Raw genomic sequence first — 10,408 nt, 5'->3', positions numbered from 1 at the left:
TTAAGTTTTATTTTTTATTTTTATGTTTGGAAGTGGCTTATGCTCAACAAGGCTGCATTTATTTGATTTAATATTAAAATATACAGTAAATAAGACAGCAATATATATTATAAATATTATTACAGTAAAAAAGAACACGTTTTCTACTTTTATATATTTTAATATGTATTTTTTGTCATATGATGGCAAAGCTGAATTTTAAGCAGCCATTACACTGCATTGCGTGATCCAGCATTTTCACACAAATATTGAAATGGTTCATTTTTACTTTTCATTTATAATATAATAGTTTCAAAATGTAATATTTATATATTTTTATGATGGATTAGCTGGATATTCTGAATATTGGATGTTCTGGCTTTGGGACAAAAGTAAAACATTCAAATCTATACATATGGCATTTGAAAAGCAGTAAAACTAAATGATGAAAGCATGGTAAAAATGTCAAATTTACTGTTACCTTCAAACACACACACACACACACAAAATAATTTAACTTATATATAATATAAAATCAACCCCTGGGCCATAAAAGTGCCCAAAGTTGAAGAAATACTCCTAAAAGATTATATCACAGCAATGGTTTGAATCTTTAGAAAGCTGTGACTTTCCTGTTTCCTTCAGTGGAACTCAAAATGTATTTCCAGGTCAAAGCGACTGATGGAGCAGATCACAACAGTGTAGCTACCAGACTCCTTGTGTAATGTATTTTAGCAGCTCAAAAAACACCAAATGCCATTTTTCCAGCATGTCACTGATTATTTCAATTAAAACCCACATATTTATCTTCATCCTGACAAGTGCGTCAAGTTAACTCTAATTCTGTCGCATTACCATCCTGACAAAGCATTTACTTTCCTCCTTCCATTTTCATTTAGCCTGCCGTGTTAATAAATCATACGTACTTCGCCGCAAACAGAGCAGCTCATAATTCACCCCAAATGATTGGCTGCTTCTCCACACCGAACCCGTCCACGGAGTGCTGAAAAATCTGAGTACAAGCATCGTATATTACATTCGTCTCATGGCTCAGTCGCTATTGACGGAAAGCAGCGGGCGCCATGTTAACGGGCCCCACCACCGAGACGGATTGCGGCAGTAATTGTCGCACATGTAGACTGCCACATATAACAGAGCGCAGACCTACATGGGACCAGAAAGAGGATCGACTGGAGACAGATGGGGGCAATTCTAGTGCAGTGCTGGAGACTGCTGGGACCATTTATTCAAATGTCAAATTAGCATGCCGCTGAAAAATCATTTTGCAAAAAAAGAAACAATAAAAAATATCAAAATTGCACCCGAGAGAACAGGAAGTGCCAGCTTTTTGGCTGCTGGAGCTGCATTGTTGCTATTGTAGGGATCTGTCGTTGTCGTGCATGTGTTTTTGTTGGGAGCTGTGCATGTACTGCATTCACAAAACCTCCCACAGGCAGAGACAATTTGATTTAGGTGCCGTTCCTGATCACTTATTTTGTTGAGAATGCTGTGTGACTAAACTGTTGTGCTCAACTGCTCTCTGGCTACTTCAGAGCCAGGAGCTGTGATTAATGGAGACTAGCCAGAAAGCAAGTGCTGGCCAGATCTGTTTCTCTCAATCCAGAGGCATAGAAAGACAGAAGACCATTCAATACAAATCACAGCGACGCAACACTCACCATCCTTCCTTCATCTCCTTTGGGCCCCTGGAAATCAAAAGCACAAAATTAGCCTGTGAAGCTGACCTTATTTGACCTTACTGCTATGTGTGCTATCAATTAATCCAATCTGTGTAATTAGCTGGATGGCATCTGCTAAGATTTGCTGTCAAACAGTAACACAATCAAGTGACTGTCAAACAAAAGAACCACGAGGGAATTATGCTGACAGAATTCTGTTCCAAAGCCGAGTGAGCTGTCAATCTAACAGGGTAGCGCACAATTAAGAATTTAAGAATCGGATCTTTTGCATTTCATGTGTGAATTGGAATTAAACTGACAACGTACCCCAGGAAGTTTAATTGGCATGACAGTAAGTAGAATTTACTGGGTTGTAATTCAAAGAAATTTGAATCACACAAGAAAGAAATGTTAGGAAGTGTACAATAAATAATTACATTATGTAATTAACAATTCATATGTAGAATACATTTTTATTCGACTGATTAGAAATATTAACTCGGTTCAGTACGACCAAAACAAGTTATTCATCCAACTCAGAGATTATAATTTTGCCACAGAGCACCACAACAATGTTATTAGATAAATATTTGACTTCATTAACTAACTATTTTAGTTTGGTTATGCCTTTCTTTTTTTTTCTTTGTTGAAAAGAGGGGTGTAGGTTAAGATAAATTCAAATTGTAATTCAAACTTGAATTACAATTCTGAATTCCCATTTGCTGCCTCAATTATTTAAATACAGTACCTCAATTAAAATTCAGCAAATTAAATCGTTTTTTTTAAGGCATCCTTAACTGAATTCTGAATGGTGCTCTATCTATCTAACAATTTAAGGCATGATGTGTGCTGTGCATGAGTGACTGTTTATGCCTATGTAGAGTTTTAAACCATTCACTTGTGAGGTTAAATAATGTTAGGATGCTGTGGGAGGTGTCACGTCCCACTTAGAACAAGTTCAGCTGAGGATAAACCGAAACAAAGCACCCCGAGGGACTTGTAAGCAGCTCCTTGAGTCTATCGCAGTGAGGAGGGAGATTGGAGAGTGTCCTCTTTCAGACCTACTGATAAGGGTTTAGCATTTTCAGAGTTCTGGGCGGTGTGGTAAAGATGGCCCAGGAGGGAATACACTCTTGTTCTTCATGGAAAGGAAGGACACATTACATACAGACTAGATAAGTGTGCGTGTCGCTGTGTTGACAAGCTAATCGGATGATTCCGCTAGGGCAGAAAAGCTCTTTTATATATATATATATAAATATATATTTAAATAGGTCAAAATAACCTGCCCAAATCAATATGATATTGTAACGAATCAGCTCATGGGAAATATGAATAATTGTGACTCCAGTTATGAGCAAACAATGAACCACGTCAAGTGTGATACAAGTAAGGTTTTATTAACTACATAAACACTTAAACTAGTCTAACATACTACATAAACACATACATATATATATATATATATTTTTTTTATTTTTTTATTTTTTATTTTTCCCTGTTAAAGCGCTGCATTTTAATTACCCCTTCTTTACAAGCAGCTACTTTGTTGACTATGTGTGATGGGTTTGTTTTGCCCTTCTCCCTTTGGGCTACTGTCATTGTCTGAGTTTTAGATTTGTGTCTGTGTGGCCGTGATCCGTCCTTCAATTCATGCAGTGTAAACCTCTTGAAATCAGGGGCGGACAGCAGCGAAACCGAATACAGATTCCCACATCAATGTAGCTTCTTTGTGTATTGACATTTAAACTTCATTAAAAGTGCTACAACTGATTTCCTGTGGTGGGTTACGTTCAAAGAGCTATTTATTTAATGTGGGACATAATTTAAAATATACGACACATACCGGGGGCCCTGGTGGTCCGGGTTGACCTGTATTAGCTGCGCCATTCTGTAAATAATAAAAAGGATTACTGCAGTTTATGAAGTGTGAACAATATGACATATATGTTACATACTAAAATATTGTGAGTGTGTTTTAGTATCAGGTTAAAGTTTTACCTGAAGTTTATAGAGACTGCTCATCCCATTGCCGTCTGCATATGAGACACCCTGAAAAGAACAAGTTTACAAGGTTTTTCGCATGTTGCTAGGTGTTTGCTTATTGGCTCAAGTCAAAATGCAGTGAGAGTCTCTGCTCACATTCCTTTAGATCGTAAATGTATCTGGTGTCAGTGTTGCTATGGAACCAGGGGCCTGTTCGGCTTCCTGGGGTGTTACAGAGTATTTGTTAAATCTAGCTAACAAAATATATACTGTGTGTTTGAGTGGTCCAGACGCTACAATATTATGGTTTCCAGATATGTCATAGGTTCCTCCTTCAAATACAAGTCAATGAGATTTTTCTCCTTATTTATCATTAACCAAGCTATAAAATCATAAGGGAAACAAACTAAATAAGAGTCTAAAATTGCTGTGTTGTTTGCATTTCTTGGGCTACTGATGTGGTTATGAAATTATGGCTATCAATTTAATGTATTAGAGCATTGCATACTGTTTACATTTCAATTTTTTATTTCCTTATGCTTGTTTGAAATGAGCTGGAGTGTTGAAGAAAATAGATTTTGCATATTTAATGTTCACTGAAATGACAGCCACACGGTTACGTGGGCTGCTGAAGCTAATATTTAGGTCTGAACCTGTATAAAAAAACTACAAATAAAAGTATTCAAAAAAGTATTTTATTTGATTAAAGCACACTTTAATCAAATACCCATCTTCACTTACACCCATCTCATTTATAGCTGATTTTTTTTTCTATGTAAAATTATTTTTCCCCATTCTATCTTTATATGCAGAGATAACTATGAATAAACCACTTGTAGGCTGATTTTCCCAAAAAGGATAAATACTGGTGCACTATCAAAACATTGCGTATTGTTTTCAAAACTCCAACCATGTGATGCTAGATTGGGGCGGAGCTATCTGTTTGGCGACCAATGAAAGACAGCAGGAAGAGTTATGGAAACCTATAGGAAAGCATTCATTATTTTTGCAATTATGTTTGCAATTCCTAGTGGTGTAGAAAATGCACACTTTAATTCAGAACTTACAGGGGGTCCAGGAGGTCCGGGTCTGCCTTGCAGTCCTTCGCTGCCCTGAAACAAAAAGACATTTCTTTTCTTTACACGCATAACACAAACTGCCTCTCCAAAGAAAGTATGTGATTGCATTGAGAGTCAAGGCCAACTGCAGTGTTAGCAAATGTTAATAACAGGTGTCAGATAGAGGATTTGGAAGTTTTGAGGATAGACTTGGTGCCCCTTGGCTCTATTGGGTTGGCTCTCAGTAGAGCTGACCAGCTGATGAAAACCAATGAAAAATGCCTCTATCCCCTTTCTAGTGCATATCTGCACACTGCAGGGCACACCACTAGCTCATATTCACTATCTCCCGCTAACTGTTTGTGATTATTACTCCAACCAATTATCAGGAAGTGTGTGTGACTCATACAGATGCAGATGGGTCAAAGAATCATAATGTTTGGAAAAGTGAAAAAGAGAAAAAGATATGCCTTACATTTTGGTTTAATCCCACTATAAAATTCAGTTTAACTCTGGAATTTTTAAACATAACATTTAAGATGATATACATAAATAAACAATTTTATTTTGTTTAGTCTATAAACCAAACATTTTAAAAATATATATTATTTACTCACTCTCATGTTGTGCTAAACCTGTATAACTTTCTTAAGTGGAATACAAAATGAACCATTTTAAAGATTAATTTTTTTGGCATTTTCACCTTTATTACAATAGGACAGATCATAACTGACAGGAAGCGAAGTGGGAGAGAGATGGGGGGCAGGATCGTGAAAGGTCCTCGAGTCGGGACTCGAACTCGGGATGCCTGTAGCGCAACGGCGCTGTATGTCAGCACGCTGTCCACAAGGCTAACGGCGCCGACACAATGAACCATTTTAAAGATTAAAAAAAAAGATACAAAGCCATCATGAAAGTGGTCCATTCGCACTATAGTTCAGGCCTTCTGAGAACATATGATAATTTTGTGAAAGAAACGGTCCAAATTTTAATTCATTATTCTTTTTTTTTTCCTGAACAGCAGCTCCCAAATCTAGTGTTCACTTATGCACTTGACATTATCCATGTCCATAATGTATATTCTATGGAAAAGTATAGCATGAACAGTTTGCAAACATCTCACTGTGTTCCACAAATAATTATATTATTTCTGGGTTTGAAATAACATTATATATTTTTTTTAAAGTACTTAACGTTATTTTAAAATCTTAAAACAGAAATGATCACTTAATTATGCTTACCCGTTCTCCCTTTGGTCCTAGGGGCCCAACAGGTCCTGGTCTGCCAATAAGTCCCTAAATGCAGAGGAATATGCATGAGTTTATTTTTTATTAAATAACCAAAATGAAATAATTAAAAATTAAATAATGATTTTTATTATTTTATTTTTTTTTTGACAAAAAAAAATGTAGTAGCCATGTAGTAATTATGAAGTCATGATAACACTTATTTTTGTTGGAAAATTCTCACCTGTGGACCCATGCGGCCTGTGGATCCAGGCAATCCTGGCACACCTGGGGACCCCTAGGAATAGAGAAACAGACAAAAACAATTGTAGTAATAATTGTATTGTATGATAATGCATTCTCTAACCTTGGACCAATTAACTGTGAGCTTGGGGCTAAACTTCAACATAAGTTTATTTAAATACCTATGCAAACTGCAAACTACTCAAACAAATAAAATCATTTCATTTCAGATGCAGAGTCTATATATGCAGAGTCAGAGTCTCTGTATCATTTCAGAGATACAGTGTACAACTATGACGCATCAGACAACTTTACAAGGATTAGTTTAGATTTGTCGCATTGCACCGTGTAATTCTGATAACTCACCTCATCACCCTTATCCCCCATCGGACCAGGAAAGCCTCTCTCACCCTTCACTCCCTATACGAGACAGATGGAAAATAGTTGAGACAGTAAGTACAATCTTTTGATTTAGTTTCTCTCTAAGAATGCTCTCATATATTATTAATGTTTATCTCTGGCCTCAATTCTTGCCTGTCACTGAATGTCTCACATTCAGGCACTCGACTGTACAAGTATGCAAACCATTTTTTGCTACAATTGTTGCACCATGTGTAATATATTTGCCCTGCAATGCCTTGTTGTAACAGAGGAAATGTACTTCAAGAATTACAGCTAAAGCTCATGTGTCTGCCAATCACACGATTCTCTTCTCTAATCTCTGATTTAGGGCGGCTTACCTTGGGACCCTCTTTTCCAGGATTACCAGCTGGGCCCCGAAGACCCTGATCCCCCTGTCAAAGCCAACCCAGAACATAAGGAGCCAGATCCACAAGACAGACACAAGAATATGCAGTAGTGCAGCAAAGTATTTGAACACTTAGGCCACAGTTAATGTATGAATGTCAACATGTTAAATAATTAAATATCAAACAAAGCGGGATTCATTTTAAAGAATGAGAGCACAAGCTCATATAAGGACCAGGATTAAAAAACACTGTTTCATATTATATACACATTCATATCAAATAACTGGACTGCAGAAATGTCTGGTGTATTTGTGTCTACAATGGTGCCATCTATAAACAATCAGCCAGAAAAGATGACAGCAATCAGTGCTAGGGAATCTCAGGTGGAGGAACAGAATATTAATTAGTGAGGAGATTAAATGTGTTTGCAGCCATTTTTACCTTTTCTCCATCCATTCCTGGGATACCTGGAGCTCCAAGGGAACCTTTTTCTCCTTTCTGCCCTGGCAATCCTGGTACTCTGGTCTGACACACACTACAGGCATTCTGCCAAAATCACAAACACACACAGAAATCCGACTTTCTCTCTTTTAATCTCATTCTCCTTCTGTTCAGGTAAGCTCAGGATGCAACACATCTCAAAATTAAACTTTTCTTTAGGTCCACATATTCAGAAAGGATCCATCATATACAGCTGCCTGTGATTAAATGATGCAGATGAGAAAATTTAAAGGATTTTCTCGAATACTGAAACAATCAAAGCATATCAAACTAAAATTTGGCAGGTAAAATGAGTTTTATTTTAAATGCAAACTTTTCCTGTTTTAAAATACATATCACACATCTTAGTGATTTGCTAATGTATAAAACATAGTAAATTATTGGTCTAAAAACAATTAAAATGAAGCAAAATGGTAGCACAGAAATATTTTTGTGGACTAAACTGCGTCAGATGTTAAAGTTGTGTCAGTTGCTCAGCTAACAGTTTTAGTATGCCTTTAGAATGCAGGAAATATTAATATAAAACATATAAAACCTATTTAGCTGAATATGAAAGTCCTGAATAATATGCAACAAATTGAAGTTCTGAAATGGTACTGTGCATTTGTAAATGATCTCATTCATCTTTATATTTTAATTTAAAATGGTTTAAAAATTCACCAATGATTCAACTTACACCTTGACATGGACAATGTTTTGACATTTCGAGAAGTGATATTTCTATGATTATGTCATAAATGCTTCCTTATAATTTTATAGTAGATATTCTGAAAGATGATGAGAAGGATTAATTTGACCTCCATCTAATTTCTTCTAAAAGACATGGCACAGTTTACCTCACTCTTACTGTGAAAAAACACTAAACAGACTCCAACGTCCTTTTTTGTGCTCATGAGCTCTAGACAGGTTTATCTGCTTCTGACCTTTATTGCATTAATGTTTGCCAATCTGGATTTATGCTTTTACCAGCTTTCATAGACGCATATGGCACGGGAATCTAGCTTTGCACACAGCTAAAAACGCTAAAGGTCAATCCCAAAGTTACAAACAATTCACAGGCAGTGATGCATTAGGGAAGTACAATTTTTTTTTCCTAAGCCTTTTCCCAAGATTTTAACCTTGCCAGATTGATACAGAGAGAAACAGGAAAAGCAGAAGTGAAGGTGCTTTCAAAAGCGGTTTTGAAACTCTGGGGCTAAGTAAGCAACCGTTTTCTCTTCTGCACTTTAAGAGTGAAACTGTATACTTGCGAAGCGTAATCAATGGTTTACCGTAATGGGTTGCAAGGATTGCGTTGACCTTTCACATTGGATGCACTTTTCGTACGTGAAACCAGCGTGTATCTGAAGGTAGCAATTTACTAGTGCATTAGTCCGACCTGTTCAATAAGAGCAGGGCGATTCAGGAACCACATTTATATTTGTGTTCTTTGTGCAAGACTGACAATTAGCAAATTGCATGTGACCGACATAGCATTAGAGAAGAAAAGAGGAAATTCGTACACATTCAAAAAGGGTTTCAACAGGGAGAACACCTAAAAAAAAAAATTTGCTTGAATGCTTTGACATTTTTAGATTTTGGCATTAAACTGTGAATCAGATCTTCATTATAAATAACAATTATAGACAATTAGACAATTATAAAAAATAATCAAATAAATAACTAATTTATTTAAAGGAATATTTATAAAATAAAATTATAAATTATAAAAAAAAAAATAGTGTAAAAATAGTCCATATGGCTTTTTCTCAAATCTTGCAACAGTTTACTTAAGTCAAAGACAAGCCGTGCTCACAATTTTTATATAGTATTTTATGGTGCTTTTTGAAATTGCAAGTATATAAATCATCTAATTTTGTTGTGTAAAAAAAAAGCGGGTTGATATTTGCATATCCTCTTTTGTGTTTCACAGAAGAAAAAATTTAAAATAATACGAGGAATGGGGGTTATTTGGTAGTATTTTCCCATTTTTATTTTATTCCTTTGTTTTTTTAAATAAACTGCACTTGGGTTCTTCACTACACTTGCCTTCAGTGGACTGATTTGTTACAGAATACACGACCACCAAAAAATGAACCCAGCAGATCGCTTGGTTTGCCACCGTCAAGGTAATCGCTCCATAGTGGATTATGTTCAGGATTTTTGTGAACTTTACTATCAAGTGGACTTCAATGATACTTTCTTAAAAGACATTTTTCGTTTTGGTTTAAGTAAAGACATGCCATGTTTAATGCCACGTAATACCCCACACTGGTCACTAGAACAGTATATAGACTTTGCTCTGCAGTTGAGTGGATCTGCTTTCACGGTGGGTGTCATGGAGAAGGAACATGACACTTCCCAAAAGTCTGCTCACGTCATGCCTGCCAAGCCACAGCCTGCACATGTCATGCCTGCCAAGCTACAGCCTGCTCTGCTCACGCCACGCCTGAGTCCCCGGCCAAGATGGCCGCCACGCCTGAGTCCCCGGCCAAGATGGCCGCCACGCCTGAGTCCCCGGCCAAGATGGCCGCCACGCCTGAGTCGGACACGGAGCTTGGGCCAAGACTGAAAAGACTGATCGCTAGCGTGATGGACTTACCACTGATGTCGGTGAGCGCTGCAGGCATCCCGCTGATGTCAGTGCTCTCAAGCCCAACAGTCCTAGAGGTCCTGCCGCCCTCTGCTGCCCTTACTTTAATGGCGGTTGCCATTTTAAGCGTGTGGGCTGTACAATGCGCTCAAGAGGCCTCTCCTGTCCATGAATCTGCTCCTGAGGCCTCTCCTGTCCATGAATCTGCTCCTGAGGCCTTTCCTGTCCATGAATCTGCCCCAGTGGCCTCTCCTGCCAATGAGTCTGTCTCAGTGGCCTCTCCTATTCACGAGTCTGTGCCAAGGGCCTTTCCTGTGCCTGAATCCGCTGCAGAACCTCCAGAGGTGGTGGCGTCCGCTTCCGAACTCGCAGACTGTCTTGTCACGGCCACGGAGTCCGTTCACGAACTCACTGC

At 37.6% G+C, this 10,408-nt stretch overlaps 1 protein-coding gene across 1 annotated transcript in view; it reads right to left on the bottom strand.

The window, feature by feature from the left end:
• Nucleotides 1-10,408, bottom strand: part of LOC107736842 (collagen alpha-1(XIX) chain-like) — a 196,366-nt gene that overhangs the window by 28,387 nt on the left and 157,571 nt on the right. The window contains exons 33-41 of the mRNA XM_016548200.1: nt 7,362-7,466; nt 6,912-6,965; nt 6,538-6,591; nt 6,173-6,226; nt 5,944-5,997; nt 4,712-4,756; nt 3,660-3,710; nt 3,505-3,549; nt 1,659-1,685 (exon numbers count right to left, since the gene is read on the bottom strand). Coding sequence (XP_016403686.1) covers nt 1,659-1,685; nt 3,505-3,549; nt 3,660-3,710; nt 4,712-4,756; nt 5,944-5,997; nt 6,173-6,226; nt 6,538-6,591; nt 6,912-6,965; nt 7,362-7,466 — 489 coding nt within the window. The remainder of the gene's footprint in view (nt 1-1,658; nt 1,686-3,504; nt 3,550-3,659; nt 3,711-4,711; nt 4,757-5,943; nt 5,998-6,172; nt 6,227-6,537; nt 6,592-6,911; nt 6,966-7,361; nt 7,467-10,408) is intronic.

Source organism: Sinocyclocheilus rhinocerous, unplaced genomic scaffold, assembly GCF_001515625.1.
Source record: "Sinocyclocheilus rhinocerous isolate Xijiao unplaced genomic scaffold, SAMN03320098_v1.1 scaffold1214, whole genome shotgun sequence".
NCBI lineage: Eukaryota > Metazoa > Chordata > Actinopteri > Cypriniformes > Cyprinidae > Sinocyclocheilus > Sinocyclocheilus rhinocerous.
This window is presented reverse-complemented; position numbering and strand designations above follow the sequence as displayed.